This window comes from Lithobates pipiens, unplaced genomic scaffold (genome assembly GCF_037356315.1).
Source record: "Lithobates pipiens isolate NorthernLeopardFrog02 unplaced genomic scaffold, aLitPip1_a1.2 Scaffold_8, whole genome shotgun sequence".
Taxonomy (NCBI): domain Eukaryota; kingdom Metazoa; phylum Chordata; class Amphibia; order Anura; family Ranidae; genus Lithobates; species Lithobates pipiens.
Genome location: NW_027507903.1, coordinates 498,446,823 through 498,466,767, shown reverse-complemented (window position 1 = coordinate 498,466,767; position 19,945 = coordinate 498,446,823). Strand labels below are relative to the sequence as shown.

The 19,945-nt window shown below is 44.8% G+C and overlaps 1 protein-coding gene across 5 annotated transcripts in view; it reads left to right on the top strand.

The window, feature by feature from the left end:
• The window catches only part of CYREN (cell cycle regulator of NHEJ), a 47,879-nt gene extending 35,563 nt beyond the window's left edge, over positions 1 to 12,316 (top strand). For 4 of the 5 annotated variants that reach the window (XM_077469179.1, XM_077469180.1, XM_077469181.1 and 1 more), the window contains one exon: positions 10,573 to 12,316. In XM_077469179.1, coding sequence (XP_077325305.1) covers positions 10,575 to 11,789 — 1,215 coding nt within the window. In that variant the 5' untranslated portion in view covers positions 10,573 to 10,574 and the 3' untranslated portion in view covers positions 11,790 to 12,316. The remainder of the gene's footprint in view (positions 1 to 10,572) is intronic. The other variant, XM_077469183.1, reaches the window with a different exon arrangement.
• Positions 12,317 to 19,945: the final 7,629 nt, after the last annotated feature.

Here is a 19,945-nt window from a genome sequence, read left to right as displayed (position 1 = left end):
TATGGGTATCAGATGAGTTGGGTGTATCAGAAATTTAAATTTACATATCACTGTTTATGTATACTACTTAGTATTTTTTATCTGTTCATTAGAAAATTGCTGCTCCTGAGGAAGCGTGATTGATGTGCAGCATGTCGAGCCTCTGAATTGAAATTTCTGATACACCCGGGTGTAGACTCGGACACACAACTCATCTGATACCCATATCAGGCAGTAGGGATGAGCTTCGTGTTCGAGTCGAACATACGTTCAACTCGAACATTGGCTGTTCGTCCGTTCGGCGAAGTCCGAACATTTTGGTCCGTTCGCGCCAAATTCGTGTGGCGCTCATGGCCCACAATGCACTGCGATGGCGCAGTGCATTGCTGGCTCATGATTGGCCAAGCATGCACTGTGACCCCGCATGCTTGGCCAATCGCAGCGCCAGCAGCAGGATGCCTGTGGCCAATCATAGCTCAGGCTGTGTAGTGCACGCCCCACACTATATAAGGCCGCCAGCGCGGCGGCCTTGTGTAGTGTGTTGGCGTCTGAAGCAGTGGGTGTTCTGTGTACCTTCAACACAGTACACACCGATCGTTTTCGGACGATTTTCGATCTTGCTGTTGTGTAGTGGTTATTGTCTGCGTGCCCTGACCGCAGTATACACCGCTATATTCACCTCACCCATATAGCTAGTGATCTATCTTTTATAATAGAGCTTGCAGTCAGTAGTGTTAGGAGATAGTGCGTGCTGTCTGCGTGCTCTGTACCCAGTACATACCGCTATATCCACCTACATAGCTGTTCTCTATTTGAGCCCACTTGCCATCTGCAGGAGTTATTGGAAGTTGTGTGTGCTTCCAGCACAGCACAGTATACATCTGTATATACCCCTTTATCTCTGGTGTTCTATAATAAAGGCATCTGCAGGAGTTAGTGGGTGTTCTGTGTACCTTCAACACAGTACACACCGATCGTTTTCGGACGATTTTTGATCTTGCTGTTGTGTAGTGGTTGTTGTCTGCGTGCCCTGACCACAGTATACACCGCTATATTCACCTCACCTATATAGCTAGTGATCTATCTTTTATAATAGAGCTTGCAGTCAGTAGTGTTAGGAGACCACTTGCCATCTGCAGGAGTTATTGGAAGTTGTGTGTGCCTCCAGAACAGCACAGTATACATCTGTATATAGCCCTTTATCTCTGGTGTTCTATAATAAAGGCATCTGCAGGAGTTAGTGGGTGTTGTGTGCCTCTAGCACAATATACACTACCCAACTGCTTTTTTACCCAACTCCCTTCAGGCCATTACCATGTCTGGAAAGCCAGCAAGGAGAGGCAGACAGGCGCGAGCCAATAAAAGAGGGCAAGCAGGCTCTGTGTCTAGAGACAACAGTGCTGGTCGTGGACGCGGTGCATTGTCATCAGCACGTGGCCATGGGACACGCTTGTCCTTCTTTTCGGCAGCTGGACATGTTGAACCGCAACATGCCAACGACTTGGTAGAGTGGATGACCAAGCCCTCTTCATCCTCCTCATCCTCTCTCACCCAGTCTCAGGGTACTAGCAAAGCAGCTGCCAACGCATCGTCTTCCCTCCTCTCAATGTCATCATCAGTGACTCCTTCCCTAGACCCACCACGTCCTCCTGAGGAGTCTCCTGAACTCTTTGAGCACAGTGTTGGGTACATGCTCCAGGAGGATGCCCAGTGTTTTGTGGGCTCTGATGATGACACTCAGCTAGAGGAAGGCAGTAGCGTGAGCGCAGAGAGAGGGGATGCTCAAGAAGGACAGCAATCTGGCAGTCATGTTCCACAAGCTGCAGCATACTGCCAGGTTTGCTACAGCGATGAAGAGGGAGGGGATGATGAGGGCACTGACTCCACGTGGGTGCCTGGAAGGAGAGAGGAGGAGGAGGCACATGTCCAACGAGGCAGGATGCCCTCCGGGGGCCAGCACACCGACTGAATCACACCGCAGAGCTCCGCCTGTGCAGAGCGCTGCCTCTGCGCGTTATTCTAAAAGTTCTTTGGTGTGGGCCTTTTTTGAGACGAGTCCATCAGATCGCACCGCTGCTATTTGCAACATATGTCTCAAGCGTATCTCACGTGGCCAAAACATCAGCCGCTTGGGCACCACATGCTTGACCAGACATATGTTGACCTGCCATGCAGCTCGTTGGCAAGCGTACCTCAAAGACTCACACCAAAGAACAAAGCGGACCTCTCCTTGCTCCTCATCAGCTGGCATCTCCAACCCCACTAGACCTTCAGTCCTCTCTGAAACCTGCTCTGAGAGGAATGAAGGTGTAGAATTAGGTGTGTCACAGCCAAGTGCTTCCGGGAACTCTGCTAGCGGTACACCCACGTCCGATTATAGCAGGCAAATGTCCCTGCCCCAGCTGCTGGACCGGCGAAAGAAGTTCACTCCCAGCCATCCACATGCCCAGCGGTTGAATGCTAGCTTGGCTAAATTGCTAGCACTTCAACTGCTGCCTTTTCAGTTGGTAGACTCGGCCCCCTTCCGTGAGTTTGTACAATGTGCGGTTCCTCAGTGGCAGGTCCCCAAACGCCACTTTTTCTCACGGAAGGCGATTCCGGCTCTCTACCGGCATGTGGAAGGCAATGTCCTTGCCTCGCTGGACAGGGCGGTCAGCGGTAAGGTGCATATTACCGCTGACTCATGGTCCAGCAGGCATGGACAGGGACGTTACCTGTCTTTCACAGCCCATTGGGTCACTCTTCTGGCAGCTGGGAAGGATGCAGGACAAGGTGCAGTAGTGTTGGAGGTTGTTCCGCCACCACGCCTCCAAAATGCTACTATTGGTTGTGACACACCTCTCTCCTCCACCCCCTCCTCTTCTTCCTCCATGGCCTCTTCCAGTGCTCTGTCCTCAGAACCAGCGGTGCTCCGTAGGCGTTCCAGGGCTTACGCAAGTACGCAGGCAAAACGATGCCATGCCGTACATGCGCTGGTTTGTTTGGGGGACAGGAGCCACACTGGGGCGGATGTTTTGTCAGCTCTGCAGGGGCAGGCCGAGAGGTGGTTGACGCCACGCCAGCTTAAGCCAGGAATGGTGGTTTGCGACAATGGCACCAACCTCCTCTCCGCCCTCCGACAAGGACAACTGACCCATGTGCCCTGTGTAGCTCACGTCCTTAACCTGGTGGTGCAGCGGTTCTTGGGCAGGTACCCCGGCTTACAGGATGTCCTGAAGCAGGCCAGGAAAGTCTGTGTGCATTTCCGCCAATCATTTAATGCCTGTGCTCGGCTGGCTGAGCTCCAAAAGGAGTTGAACCTGCCCAAGAACCGCCTTATATGTGACATGCCCACCAGATGGAACTCAACATTGGCCATGCTGCAGCGGCTGCACACGCAGCAGAGGGCCATCAATGAGTACCTGTGCGACTACGGCACCAGGACAGGGTCAGGGGAGCTCGGTTTTTTCTCACCACGCCAGTGGAGCATGATCAGGGATGCATGCACTGTCCTGTCACCGTTTGAGGAGGCCACAAGGATGGTGAGCAGTGACAGTGCATGCATCAGTGACACTGTACCTCTTGTCCACCTCTTGGAGCATACGCTGCGTGGAATAATGGACAGGGCACTTGAGGCAGAACAGAGGCAGGAAGAGGAGGACTTCCTTGCTTCTCAAGGCCCCCTTTATCCAGACAGTGTTCCTGCTGTGCCACCCATCACACAGGAAGAGGATGAGGAGGAGGAAGAGGAGGAGGAGCATGATTGTGTCAGCATGGAGGTGGAGGCTGGCACTCAGCATCAGCAGCAGCAGCAGTCTTGTAGGGATGATTTACAGTCCCAAGAAACACGTGGACTTGTACGTGGCTGGGAGGAGGTAGCTGCGGATCATGTTGTCCTTAGTGACCCAGAGGACTCCAGACCGAATGCCTCAGCTAACCTACGCTGCATGGCCTCCCTGATCCTGCAAAGCCTGCGGAAGGATCCTCGTATTCTTCGGATCAAGGAGAGGGACCATTACTGGCTGGCCACTCTCCTTGATCCACGGTACAAGGGTAAGGTTGCCGACCTTATCTTGCCATCGCAGAGGGAGCAGAGGATGAGACATCTCCGGGAGGCCTTGCAGAAAGGTCTGTGCAACGCGTTCCCAGAGACTGGGAGGTTACAAACTCCTGGTCCTGGACAACGTGTTGCTGAGGCATCGGTCAGAAGGAGCGGTGGAAAAGGTGGTCGTCTGACTGATGCTTTCAGACAATTTTTTAGTCCGCAGCCCCAAAGTATGATCGGTTCCAGCACCCATCGCCAGCGTCTGATTTACATGGTGCAGGAATACCTAGGGGCAAGGTCAGACTTGGACACCTTTCCCACCGAAAATCCTCTGGCTTACTGGGTCTTGAGGATGGATCACTGGCCAGAGCTTGCACAGTATGCAATTGAGCTACTGGCCTGTCCTGCATCCAGCGTTCTTTCGGAACGCACCTTCAGTGCTGCTGGTGGCTTTGTTACCGATCACAGGGTGCGCCTGTCCACCGAATCAGTTGATCGACTGACCTTTATCAAGATGAATCAGTCTTGGATCACCCACAGCTACCAAGCACCTGAAGCTGATGTAACAGAATCATTTTTTTTGAAATATCACATCCCTTCAAGACTGCCTATGCTGATGCTGAGTGACTGTCCTGTTATGTTGATTGTCTATCCTCTTCCTCCTCCGCTGATATGTAGGAAGAACATTTCTGGTTCTGGTTGATGCCATCAGCCCAATTTTTCTGTCCCTGTTTAACAGGGGCATTTAAGTACAATTTTTGATGCAATGCTTTGCAACAGGGCTAATTCCTGCAATAAAACTAGAGTATATGGAAGAGGTTGCAGTGTGGTGGCACCAGCAGCAGTGCCTAAGGCCAAATTTTTCTGCCCCTGTTTAACAGGGACATGTAATTACAATTCTTGATATAATCGTTCACAGCAGGGCGCTCCAGCGCCCACCAAGAGTCACTTTGAGGGCTTACAATGTTGTGGCAAAACCAACACCTTGTTCTGCCATTTCTGCAGAGCATATAGGGCAGGCCCCTACTTTCAAACATCCAATTTACAAACATCTCCTACTTGCAAACGGAAGGAGACAACAGCAAGTGAGATGAAAAAAGATGGACGACAAAACAAATTATACAGGGGTGATAACCCTTCCCTATGTTTTCCAAAAAGCTTAAAAATAGTTTTTTTGACTGGAGCTACACTTTAAAAATGTACCAGTTGAAAATTACAAACAGATTCAACTTAACACAACAAACCTACACAGTCCCTGTCTTGTTTGCACCACCTGTATAGTGCTGTTCTGAGTATATAGGGCCTGGGGGCCACACGCATTTCCTTTTTTTAATATGGGTACAGGGTTCCCCTTAATATGCATACAAGACCCAAATAGGCTGGTAATGGGCAGGGAGGGCTACCCATGCCATTTTTCTCAATGATTTTCAACCATATTGCAGGAACCAGATATAACATTAAAACCGCAAGCAGTTTTAAATGGTGTTATTTCCGTTTAATGTCATTTTGTGCAGGGACTGTTCTAAACACGGGAAACACATGGCACTTCACAGGCATACTACAGACACCCCCCAGGCACCATATTTAAAGGAATATTTCACTTTTTTTTTTCACTTTAATCGTCATTAAAATCAGTGCTCCCGCCAAAACGGCCATTTTTAAAAACATTTTAGGCATTGACCCATGTCCCCTGGGGCAGGAGCCAGGTCCCCAAACCCTTTTTAGGACAGTATCTTGCATATTAGCCATTAAAATTAGCACTTTTCATTTCGAACGTTCGAGTCCCATAGACTTCAATGGGGTTCTAAAGTTTGTTCGAATTTGGGGTCCGTTCGAAAGTTCTGGTGCGAACCGAACCGGGGGGTGTTTCGGCTCATCCCTATCAGGCAGTGCTCTAGGGACCGCTCCTGACTTATGATTATGAATATGGTTACTATGTGATGTCAATGTCTAAATGTACAGGGTATACTATTAAACTAACTGTATCTCATATGTTATTATAATGACTATATTTAAACTTTTATTTTTTATACCTATTTTTAATAAAATAAGAAAAACATCATAATATCTTAGCATAGGTTTCATCCTCATATAGTATTGGAATAGTTCTCTCAATTATACTTTTTATCTTTTTGTATTCCAGACTATAAGGGGTGGACTGTACTGGCAATGTTTGGACGCTTTCTACTACTTTTATCTTGCGATAATTGACCTCTACCGGTTGATCTAGCTATATTAATAGCTCTTTTAAGAACTCCTTTGTAGCCCCGAGACCTAAACCTGTTGCACAATCCATTGGTCTCTCTACAGCAATCCTCATTTTCACTACAAATCCTCTGTAACCTGAGCAATTGTCTAATGCCGCGTACACACGAGCGGATTGTATGGCGTACTTAGTTCGTCATACAATCCGACGGACAATCCGTCGTAGTTTCCACTGACCGGACTTGACCACACACGGATGCACAAACAGAAATAGGAAGTCCAAGACACAGCAAAGCACCCTTCCACCGTGTAAATCCTTTCTGGGCATGCGCCATTCTTAGTCCGTCGAACTAGCATACTGACGACCGTATTGTCCGCTGAAACCAAAGTACGACGGACAGAATTTCGGAAAAACCAAAATTCTTAGTACTCCGGACTGCACGCTGAAAAAGTCCGCTGAAGCCCACACACGAGCGGATTGTCCGCTTAAATGTGTTTCGACGGACTAAGTCCGCCATACAATCCGCTCGTGTGTACGCGGCATAACGGGTATACCTCTGGTCACATGACCTGGATGGCCAGAATCTGCTTGGAGGAGAGTATTACCAGACAGGGGTTTCCTGTAGAGACCAGAAGTAATGCAACCATCCTTTCCCTGCAGAGTGACATCCAAGAAGGGGATAGTATCATGGCTGAATTGTCCAGTGAACATTAAATTAAGCAGATTGTGATTTAAATAATCCAGGAATCTGTTGAAATTGTCAGGCGGACTAGTGTAGATGAACAACGGGTCATCTATATCAGTGGCCGTCAGCCCTGTCCTCAGGGCCCACTAGCAGGCCAGGTTTGCAAGATAACTGAAATACATCACAGGTGATATCATTTGCTGCTCAGTGATTGCAGTATTCTAGTCTGCATATCCCCAAGGTAATACATAAAACCTGGCTTGTTAGTGGGCCCTGAGGACAGAATTGATGACCACTGATCTATATAATGATGGTAAAATGTAATCCCGGCACTAAATGGATTTATACTCCCAAAAATGTGGACCCTCTACCACCAACCAATATACAGATTGGCGAGGTATGGGGAAAAATGAGCCCCCATTGCTGCCCCGCACTTCTGGAGGTAAAAAGAATCAACCAAAGAAAAAAAAATATATGAGTCAGTAAATAATCTAAACATTCAAGAATATATTCCCCATGGATAGAAGTATAATTACCGTAATGGTCCAGGAAAAATTCCACCGCTGTAAGTCCTAATTTATGTGGTATAGATGAGTACAAGCTGGACACATCACATGTAATCCATATGCTATCATCTTCCCAGGTCATATTAGAACATTTATTGAACAGTTGTTTGGTATCTCTTAAGTAACAAGGTAAATCTTGCACTAAAAGCTGTAATTGGCAATCCACCCAATAATCATTCATTTAATGACCTAATACCAGCCACAATGGGTTGGCCCACAAGTATAAACCCTTGTGGGTCTTGGGGAGGTGATGAAACACAGGCAAAATAGGTGCCTCAGGCACCAGGCTCTCACCCTCTTCTTTTTTAGGCTACCCAAACTAAAACCTTTGTTGGTGGAGTTACTTTTTAATTTACAGTAAAGCCTGGTACACACGATCGGATTGTTGGCCAACAGAGCGCCAGACTTTTGTCCAAAGGGGGCATGTGCCAGGAACTTGTCTTGCATACTAACGATACACAACTGTGTCGACCAACAATTGAGGAACTATGAGGAATTTCAGCTCTTGATCGCCACCCTTTGGGCAGCTTCTGCCAATTTCGTGTTTGGTGAACATTGATTCCGGACATGCGTGTTTGTACTTTCAACGTTTGTGCAACGGTCTTGTGTACAGACGATACGAAAATCTGACAACAGACCATTGTCCGCTGAAAATTTACTAGCCTGTTGGCCGAAAGTTGGACAACAATTGTCTGAAGGAGCATACTAACTGTTGGATTTTAGGATAACAGTCTATTAACAGACAACAAGAATCGGATCGTTTGTACCAGGCTTTAGTATCCTTTTTCAGACAATTGTCTAATTACCTCTTCCTTGTATGTATCTGAACTCACTCATCCACGTCTTTATGGACCTTGCTTTGTGCACTGGTATGCAGTCATGTTGGAACATGAAAGGGCCATCCCCAAAATGTTCCCACAAAGTTGGGAGCATGAAATTGTCTTGGTATGCTGGCGCCTTAAGAGTTCTCTTCACTGGAACTAAGGGACCAAGTTCAACCCCTAAAACCCCTACTGCTTGAATAACTGTAATTTGTATGCACCATCCACGCTGTCTCCTTATGCAGTGCCCTCCTCGGTGTAATTTATAAAAATAAATGCTGTAAATACCGCCATGTAATAGCCGATATCACGATCACATAACTGCCCTGGTCTCTCCTCCTCCCCTCCTGAGTGACGTCAGCGGGGGAATCTCAGCCCCTCCCGCTGCATCTGACAGAGGAGGAAAGAAGAGAGCTTGGCCAGTCATATGATCACGGATATCAGCTCTTACATGAGGTATTTACAGAATTTATTTTTATAAATCACAAACACAGGGGGACACTGCATAAGAAGACATCGCGGATGGTGCATACTTGTTAGAGTGGCTTAACAACCACTTTAATTAAAATGTTGAATATATATATATATATAATTTTTTTTTTTTTTTTTTTAACCATCATTTTCGGTTAATTGCATCCTGCAATTTCCATTCTGTGCAACTCTTGTAAAAATTTCAGTTTTCCTTTACTTACTTTCTGACAATGGTCTCCAGGACAAGGGTAAATCTACCTGGGGACACAGACAGCAATAAAAACCTGAGAGGGGTACTAATCCCTCCTTATTCTTTCCAAACTATTTCCCTTTTCTATTTCCTATTTTAGGAAGACATGTACACATGAAGGGGTTGATTTACTAAAGGAAAATAGACTGTGCACTTTGTAAAGTGCAGTGGCACCCCACAAGAGCAATTGCTTCAGAGCTTAAACACTTCAGCCCCGAAATACATGTTATGTTATAATACATATCCCCCCCAAAAATATAAAAAAACAAATGTATTGATCGGTTTAGGCCGATGTATATTTTATTACATATTTTTGGTAAAAAAGTTATCACGTCTACAAACTATGGGATAGATTTTTTAAAATTGTTTTTACTAGTAATAGCGGCGATCTGTGATTATTAGCCAGACTGCGACATTGCGGTGGACAAATCTGACCCCAAATTACACTTTTTGGGAATCAGTGACTTTATTACATTGATCAGTGCTATAAAAATGCACTGCTCAATGTAAAAATGTCACTGGCAGGGAAGGTGTTAACTCTGACATGTCCCCTGTCAGAATGGGGAATTGCCTTGTTTACAAAGGGCGTTCCCTGTTCTGCCTCTGTAATAGGTGATTGTGGGTTGCTGGCGACCCGCAGGCACGCTTTTCCGCAGCGGGAGCGAGAGTGCGCCGACGTGCGTCCACCTGCAACTGCGCCTGCACGAGCCGCCGTATAGGTACGGCGATTCATGCAGGAGAGCCGACCTGCCGCCGCATATCTGCGTCAGCAGGCTGGCAAGTGGTTAATAAATGAGCAGATGCGCAGCTGACTTCCATCCTCCAATCATGTGCAAGCAAAAATGCAAATGTTTTAATTTTCCTTGCACGTGATTGGGTATTCTTTGCAAAGTGTAGCTTTACCTCATTTACTAAGCTCTGGAGCAACTACACTTGCAGAGTGCAATAGCACTTTGCAAAGGGCACAGTCTATTTGCCTTTAGTAAATCAACTCTGAAGTGACTTCAAAAAGGCTAGCAACAAAGGATATTAAAAACATGTGAAAACAGATTTATATTTAAAACGACAATTGTTTATAATACACTGTTCTTCATTAAACAAAATGTAATTTAAGAAGGGCTTATTCATATGGGCAATCAGTTTCGTGTGGCAGGCCTGAACCATTCGCTAACTTTTTTTGACAGCTGTGCTGTATACAGGCAGCCCGTAGAAAGTGAATAGAAGCAGATTAGCTGCATGGACTCATCCGCACAGCCGAGTTTGACAGGTGTGCACCGATGAATAATGGACCTGGATCTAAAGGCTCTGTGTTGGGGTCTGCATACCTGTCAAACTCGGCTGTGTGAGTGAGTCAATGCAGTAGATGAGCTCATATTCACTTGTGTATGAGCAGCCTGCATGCAGCTCAGTGGTTAAAAAGAAGTAAACAAATAGATCTTGCTGCTGCAGTGTACTGAGCGCCTTTGTGTGTGCTGATAATAAACCTTTGACTAGGTGTGGCGGAAGGTGGAACACACCCTTCTAGCTTATCAGTAATAATTCACTTTCCTGATTATTCCCTTGCTTTCAGCTATGGCATCCGAAGGTCTGAGAGAGGAGCTAAACTGTCCCATTTGCCTAGACATTTATACCGATCCTGTCATGCTGAAATGTGGCCACATCTTCTGCCACATCTGCATCGGAAATGTTCTGGATTGCCAGGAGACTTCTGGAGAATATTCCTGTCCTGAATGCAGGCTACAGTTCGAACATCGACCCTTGCTGGAGAAGAACAGAAAACTGTGTAACATTGTGGAACATTTCATGTCTCTCCACATTGAGCAAGATGCTGTGGTAAACATTAAGTCGCCAGCAGATGTCTCAACCGAAACTTGCACTTCTCTGGAGAAAAGCAAATGCTCTGTGCATAGAAAATCCTTGGAGTTTTACTGTTTCAATGATTCCCAATGCATCTGTACAGACTGCTGCTTCAGTGGAAGACATGGAGGGCACCAAGTGGACCTACTGAATGAAGCCTTTGAAATAAAACGAGAAGCAATGAAAGGTGTCCTGCAGGTCCTGACCACAAACAAAGTAGAAAGCGTGAAAAGAGTTCAAAGTCTACGTGAATCGGTGACAGAGGCACAAGAAAACGTTTCTGGCGAGACGGAGAGAGTCACCACTTTGTTCAGAGACATCAGAAGTCAGCTGGAACATCTGGAGAAGAAAGTCCTTGGTGACATCTCCTGGCATGGAGAGCAGATGGTCAATTTGGTATCTGATTTGATCCAGCAGGTTGAAATGAAAACAGAAAAGTGTTCACAGAAGATTAACGATATAGAAATAGTGATGAAAGTCAATGACCCGCTGGCCTTCCTACAAGCAGCAGAATCCACTAAGCTTGATGAAGACCACTTTGTAGAGGATTTAAAGAAGGAAGTCAACACAAAACCTAGTTTGGATGTAGTAGGCCTTGTTTCTGAGACATTACAAACAGGGTTAGAAAACATTATGGCTGATGCAAAGAAAATGATTTCTTTGAAGGAACAACCAGAAGAAACAAGGGCCATCAAAGCAATAGACAAGTCTAGGAAACCAGCAGCATTACACAATAGCTCTTTGGGTCAAATTTCAGAAAACCTGACGCCCTACCACAGTGTTGCTGTTGAGAAGAAAATCTCACATTTCCGTCACAGTCAAGCCCAAAAGCTAGATATGACTCCTGCAGCTTCTGTGGTGCAAAAGCCACATCTCATCTTCAGAAATCCATATTCTTCTTTTTTTTTTAGTAAGGAACAGCAAGAATGACTTGACAATATTCCTGATGTAACTCTCTCAGAGTGACAAAGTTGACTGGAAAACAAACATACAAAAAAGGACTTTTTGTCTGAGGTAAGAACCCTCCAAACTGCCCACCTTGCTCAGTTATGGCCTTTTTTTTTTTTACCCCCTACAGCCAATAAAGGGATAACTGCTTTCTGGGGGCAGTCACTGACAGTTTTTGCTTCAGATGCATTTATACACAGTGCCTGAGATTTTTTGCATGCATAAAATAGATGTTCCTTGTTTTAAATAAATGTAGTGAAAACACAAATGAAAACAGTGGGAGCTATATGTATTAAAGTGTTCCTACCAAGAAATGAACCAGTCAGCATTGCATTCGTTTTTGAATCTGAGGTGAAATATATCCATTGGTTTGTAAGTATACCTTGATGCATAGTTAATTGTAAATCAAGGTGGGTCATTCTCTACCTTAAATGTTAACAATACTATTACACAAAGTGATGAATCATAGTACTAATGGTATTAATAAAACTTATTAAAAGCTTCCAGGAGTAAGTTGTTTGCACAGTTTCTTTTGAAAGGTAACATTCAAATTATTTGGCATGCTATTATTATGTATCGGTTAAATGATATCTTCCACGTTGTAGCCTATAGTAGATCTAAACCCTAACTGAAAGATATTTAGATAAAAATTTGTGTATCATGATTATTTTTTTATTTTTTTGATTATTACTTTGTTTGTTTTTTTTCAATGAAATTCTGTTTTCACATTTTGCATCCTATTTCATCTTCTTTTTTTTTTCCATCTCAGTGCTGCTGATCTCCCCCAACCCCTTTCATTTACTTCCTGTCTACACTCCAGAGTTGACTGCACATCATTGTTCCGGGACAGTTTCATAGTTAGTAAGGTTGAATAAAGAAACAAGTCCATCCAGTTCAGCCTGTGTGAGTGTCTACAATTGTCCCTATCCCTGTATGTTGCACACTCACATTGGTCCCTTCCCTCAAGGTGCCCACAATCCAAGGTTCCCATTCATATGCTAGGGCCAATTTTTGGACAGAAGCCAATTAACCTACCTGCATGTCTTTGAATTGTGGGAGGAAACCGGAGTACCCGGAGGAAACCCACGCAGGCACAGGGAGAACATGCAAACTCCAGGCAGGTAGTGTCTTGGTTGGGATTTGAACCAGCGACCCTTCTTACTGCTAGGTGAAAGTGCTAACCACTACAGGATGGTGAACCGTTGGCTGCTATAGTCTCTGGCAGGGGAGTTTATGACAGGGTGACATTTGGGAGGAAGTGCGATGACAGAGCGATTTCAGCTCATACATAACGGAAATGCCTTACAGGATAACTCCAAATTAACTGCCCACCCCTCCAGACCCCCTCCTGCACATAGCGGCCATAATGCCCTGTGCTGCTGGTGTAGCAATCTGTACACTGTACCTCACAATACACAACTCTGTGGTGAATGTCCAGAATATTGCTTGAAATGGGACGTGCTCATTTGTCTGAGTAGCCACATGACCATGCTGACCAATGAGAAGCACATCTGAGGGTTCTTCTGGTAAGGTGTCCCAGAAGAAAGAAGTACATCCCACTGGTCTGATCCTGCTGTCCAATGAGGACTGGCCAGGCATGCATTATGATGGTAGAATATGGTAGCGCTCAGTCCAAGGAACTTCTCAAAATGACCATGGCACATAATGATTACCTCCTTGCAGCTCTCATCAGACTGGGCAATCTTTAATAAACTGTAAAAACACACACAAGAGGGCACAAATGCCTAGTGCATTACTACCATAACCATATATTAGAAACCCAAACAATAACATACAAACGTGGAAAAAATCAGGCTTATCAAAAACACAGCTCCAGCAAGTGGGATGGGTATCCTCTTCCAATGACACTCGGCGGAGAAGCTTACATGTTTTGTGGTCTTAAATTTTTTTGTGAAAGAGTTAACATCCTTTAAAATTTCACTAAATGATCCTCCTAATCCCTCACTTTCTTTATACTGAAAAAGTAAAAGTTAAATATTGTTGTTTATTAGATTGTTTGGGTCCTCTGCATGCTCCTCACTATGGCTCTTTTTACAACTTTTGTTTACTGAGTAAGAGCAGTGCACATACACTATATTATAAAGAAACCCTGCGCTTATCCCACCAAGCCACCACCTCTCAAAAAGTGATTAATAAAAATGATTAATAAAATAATTTGTGATTCTAAAGATGAAGAAGGCTGCAACCCAATGAATATGAACACAAGGATCAATACAAAATAAAGAAAAAGACCGGGGCGCTGCTCTAAAATGACAATGGGGGTAATTTACTAAGATGAATGCGCTGCTCCAGTTCATACCTTAATTTGTGTACCAGATAAATTATTAATTGAGCGTGTGAACCAGCGCACGCGTAAGCGCAACAGATAATATGCTGGCGCACGCGATAATAATATGCCATTGATAATAGCGCACACTGTATCATTAACAGTCCATTCACACAGGGGCAACACGACTTCCAGCACGACTTTGGGAGGCAACTTGGACACGACTTGAGTATGAATCACAGCGGGACTTGGGACGACTTACAACACGACTTGGGGCGACTTACAACATGACTTTAAGTCTCCCCCAGGCCAGGCGACTTTAATGTTAAATAAAAAACCGGCATGGGTTCCCCTCCAAGAGCATACCAGACCCTTCAGGTCTGGTATGGATATTAAGGGGAACCCCACGCCAAATAAAAAATGGCGTGGGGGTCCCCCTCAAAATCCATACCAGGCCCTTCAGGTCTGGCATGGATTTTAAGGGGAACCCCATGCCAAAAAAAACCCCAAAGCACCTTGTTGATGAGGACAAGGGCCTCATCCCCACAACCCTGGCCAGTGGTTGTGGGGGTCTGCGGAATCTGGAAGCCCCCTTTAGCAAGGGGACCCCCAAATCCCAGGCTCCCCCCTGTGTAAAATGGTAAGGGCCTACCATTTCACCAAAAAGGTGACAAAAGTGTTAAAAATTACAAGAGACAGTACTAACATAGTCTTATCCCCTCTGTATCATAATAACATTTGTCCCTGTGTCTGTGTAATGTAAAAAAACCTGTTGATTTGTACCTATGTAAGCTGCCTTCTGAGCTGACATGCCAGCTCCCTTGTTTTTCCAGCTCAGAGCTGAAGTGGGTGGGGCGGAGCAGTCCTGCTGATGCCAGCCAGTGGAGGAGGGGGAGAGAGGAGAGAGAGAGAGAGCCTACAATCAGCTAAGCGGCTGGAGCTGTTTATACAGGTACAGATCGGCTGAGTTTTTACATTACACAGGTACAGATGTTCTAATGCTACAGAGGGGATAAGAAGATTTATTATCAGATATGAGATGAATCGGGGTGGGTGGGCGCAGCTACGAGTAGGGAGGGGAAGGGGGAGGAAGACAGAGGACACAGGGAGAGCTGCAGACAGGAGAGCTGCGGCTGACGGAATCACGTAAATAGACCACAATGTCAGGGCTCAGCAGCCATGATTATCATGGTCTGTTTGCAGAGGGGAGGGTATAGCCAGGCAGGATCAGACAAATTTTTTAGAGTATAAAGGGGGCCAAATGACACAGCACAAGCACTGTGCTGTATAACATGCTTTAAGGGAGCAGGATCAGATTTTTTTTTTTGGGGGGTTAATAAACGCTTTAAGGCATAATTGGAAAATCAACAGCAGGAAGGAGACTCCCTCTGTTCCACTCCTGATCATTGAAGTGATCCCACAATGTTAGATGGATGGTACTTACCCAGTCCTCACTCCCAACATGTGTAGAGACAAAGGGAGACTACGTAGATGATTACATTCGCATACTGTATACAATACTGTGAAAAAGTATTTTCCCCCTTTCAGATTTTTTTTTCTTTTTGCATATTTGTCGCACTTAAATGACTCAGATCATCAAACAAAAATTTTATTATTACACAAAGATAACCAAAGTAAATACAAAATGCAGTTTTTAAATGATGGTTTAATTTATTAAGGCAAAAAATCTGTCCAAACCTGGCTGGCTTTATGCGAAAAAAAGTAATTGCCCCTAAACCTAATAACTGGTTGTGGCACCCTTGGTGGTAACAACTGCAATCAAGCATTTACGATAACTGGCAATGAGTCTTTCACATTGCCGCAGAGCAATTTTGTCCCCCTCTTCTTTGCAGAATTGTTTTAATTAAGCCACATTGGAGGGTTTTCCAGCATGAACGGCCTGTGTAAGGTCATGATACAGCATCTCAATTGGATTTAAGTCCAGACTTTGACTAGGCCACTCCAAAACCTAAATTTTGCTCTGTTTGAACCATTTGGAGGTGGACTTCCTGTTGTGTTTTGGATCATTGTCCTGCTGCATAACCCAAGTGCACTTGAGATTGAGGTCACAAACTGATGGCCGGACATTCTCCTTTAGGATTTTCTGGTAGAGCTCAGAATTCATGGTTCTATCAATTATGGTAAGTCATCCAGGTCCTGAAGCTGCAAAGCAGTCCCAGACCATCACGCTACCACCACCAAGTCTGACTGTTGGTATGATGTTCTTGTTATGAAATGTTGTATTAGTTTTATACCAGATGTAACGGGACGCATACCTTCCAAAAAGTTCAATTTTTGTCTCATCAGTCCACAGAATATTTGCCTAAAAGTCTTGGGGATAATAAAGATGTTTTTTGGTAAATGTGAAATGAGCCTTTGTGTTATTTTTGGTCAACAGTGGCTTTGGCCTTGGAACTCAACCATTTTTGCCCAGTCTCTTTCTTATTGTTGAATCATGAACAATGATCTTACCTGAGGCAAGTGAGGCCTACAGTTTTTTTTAGATGTTCTGGGTTCTTTTATGACCTCCAGGATGAGTCGTCGTCATGCTCTTGGAGTAATTTTTGTAGGCCGGCCACTCCTGGGAAGGTTCACCACTGTTCCAAGTTACCTCTATTTGTGGATAATGGCTCTCCCCATGGTTCACTGGAGTTCAAAAGTCTTAGAAATGGCTTTGAAATCCTTCCTAGACCGATACATATACATTACTTTGTTTCTAATCTGTTCTTGAATTTTTTTTGATTGTGGCATGATGTGTGGCTTTTTGTGATCTGTTAGTGTGCAGAAAGCCAGCATCATGACGACAGGTCACAAAAGTTCCCTTTAACTCGTTTATTGCTTGCTAGAGACTGTCTTTAAAGTGGAGTTCCACCCAAAAGTGGAAGCCCCACTTATCTGCTTTCTCCACCCTCTGATGACACATTTGGCACATTTTTGGGGGGGAGTGGATACCTGTCAAACACAGGTACCCGATCCCACTTCTGTGTAAGGTCGTCGCGTCGACCCACGTCATTTACGGGCCATCCTCCTTCTCTCCTCTGCATTCTGGGAGACACACACAGGTCCCAGAATACAGCGGGACCATTTAGAAAGCGAAGCGCGATTTGCACAAGGCTTCACTTCCGGTTTCTCTTAGTAAGGATGCCGGTTCCTGCACCCAAAGCCGATGATCGGATCAGCTTCAGGTGCTGAAATTGCGGGCACCCTGGACAGGTAAGTGTCCATATATTAGAAATCAGCAGCTACAGCGTCTGTGGATTGGAAACTATCGAATCCCCCCCCCCGCTGAAACCACCGCCTGTGGAAGAGAATTTCACATCCTTGCCACTCTTAGAGTAAAGAACCCTCTACGTAGTTTAAGGTTAAACCTCTTTTCTTCTAATTTTATCCCTATTGTGGGGTCACCAGTATGGTATTTTTAAATTGAAATCATATCCCCTCTCAAGTGCCTCTTCTCCATAGAAAATAAGTTCAGTGCTCGCAGATTTTCTGCATAACTAATATCCTCCAGACCCTTTATTAGCTTTGTTGCCCTTCTTTGTACTCACTCAATTTCCAGTACATCCTTCCTGAGGACTGGTGCCCAGAACTGGACAGCATACTCCAGATGAGGCTGGACCAAAATCTTGTAGATTAGGAGAATTATCGCTTCATCCCTGGAGTTAATCCCCTTTTTAATGCATGCCAACATTGTTTGCTTTGTTAGCAGCAGCTTGGCATTGCATACCATTGCTGAGCCTATCATCTACTAGGACCCCCAGGTGCTTTTCCATCCTAGATTCCCCCCAGAGGTTCATGCCCTAGTGAGTAGATTTGCCACCCAAATGCATTATTTTAAATTTTTTTACATTAAACCTCATTTGCCATGTAGTTGCCCACCCCATTAATTTGTTCAGATCTTCTTGCATGATTTCCACATCCTGAGAAGTTATTGCCCTGCTTAGCTTAATGTCGTCTGCAAATACAGAGATTGAGCTGTTTACCCCATCCTCCAGGTTGTTTATGAACAAATTAAACAGGATCCCAGCACAGAACCCTGGGGGACCCCACCCCTGACCATTCTGAGTATTCCCCATTTATCCCACCCTCTGAACTCACCCTTGTAGCCAGTTTTCAATCCATGTACTCACCCTATGGTCCATGCCAACGGACCTTACTTTGTACAATAAACATTTATGGGGAACTGTCAAATGCTTTTGCAAAATCCAGATACACCCCGTCTACAGGCCTTCCTTTATCTAGATGGCAGCTCACCTCCTCATTGAAGGTTAGGCAGGGACGATTCTTCATGAATCCATGCTGATTACTGCTAATGATACCGGATTCATTACTAAGATCTTGTATATAGTCCCTTATCGTCCCCTCCAAGAGCTTGCATACTATTGTTGTTAGGCAAACTGGTCTGTAATTCCAAGGGATGTATTTTGGCCCTTTTTTAAATATTGGTGCTACATTGGCTTTTCACCAATCAGCTGGTACCATTCCAGTCGGTAGACTTTTAGTAAAAATTAGGAACAATGGTCTGGCAATTACCTGACAGGGTTGAGGTCACCCTAAGTACCCTCAGGTGCAAGCCAGCTGGTCCCGGTGATTAATGTTACATTTCCCAAGTCTATTTCTAATTCTGTCCTCTGTTAGCCATGAGGGTGCTTCCTGTGATGGGTCATGAGGACAAACACTGCAGTTTTTGTTACTGAAGCCCCCCTGATTACCTTGTGAAGACTGAGGACAAGAATAAATTCAATACCTTCACCATTTGTAACCAGATTCCTTCTTCATTCTTATGGGGCCAATATTTTTCAAAATTGTCACTCTTTTTTTGTTTATAGCGCAAAAAATAAAAATCGCAGAGATAATCAAATACCACCAAAAGAAAGCTCTATTTGTGGGGAAAAAACTATTTTGTTTGGGTGCAGCACCGCATGACCGCACACTTGTCAGTTAAAGCGAAGCAGTGCTGAATCGCAAAAAGTGCTCTGGTCAGGAAGGGGCTAAAATCTTCCGGGGCTGAAGCGGTTAAAAAAGCTACAAGGAAAAACCCCAGAAAGAACCTAAAAATGCAACCCAGCAATCACCAGCAGTCAAAAGCAAAACTTGTTCACACTCTCCACTCAAGGTTCCCACTGTTCAGTGCACAGAAAATATGACAGTGGGGTATGCTGTGCTAGGTGAAATACAGTCCATATACAGTGGGTGAAGTTCAAGGTTCACCAAAAGCTGATAAAGGCTTACGTTCCCCCATACCACCTACAGAGTTCAGGCTCACCAAACGCTTTTTAATTTTTATTTAGATGGTGAGGGGGTTAGGGCAGGGTTCCACCCTATGCAGAAGGTTTGAGTAGTAGAAAGATTTGCTGAAAACATAGCTGAAAAGTGTACAGGGACAGATGACTCCCCACTCCACACTTTACCTTGTGATCCTGCCAGTAACACACTTCCTGTCCTAGGGGACAACAATCACTCATTATACGTAGGAACAGTGTTGTCACCCTAGCACATGACTAGTGAACACCACTTGTTCTCCTCATCTCTATGACATAGTCTTAAGATATAGCTGGGAACAATGTACCTGATAAGAGTGCAACCCAGGCATAGAGCACAAATAGACAGGATTTCTGGGCAGGATGTCTTTTAACTTATGGAACATATATAACAAAAAGGCTTTCAATGGCTTTTTTAACAGATCAAAATTACCAAAATAAGAGAAGTTCATTGTTGGGATTCACAACTTTTTTAACCTCTTGCCTACCGGGGGAAATGTTGACATTTTCACATACACGTTAAAATCTGCATTTTATTTACTTAAAACCTCCAATTTTTTTCCTGAAAGCAGAGACCATGGGGAATAAAA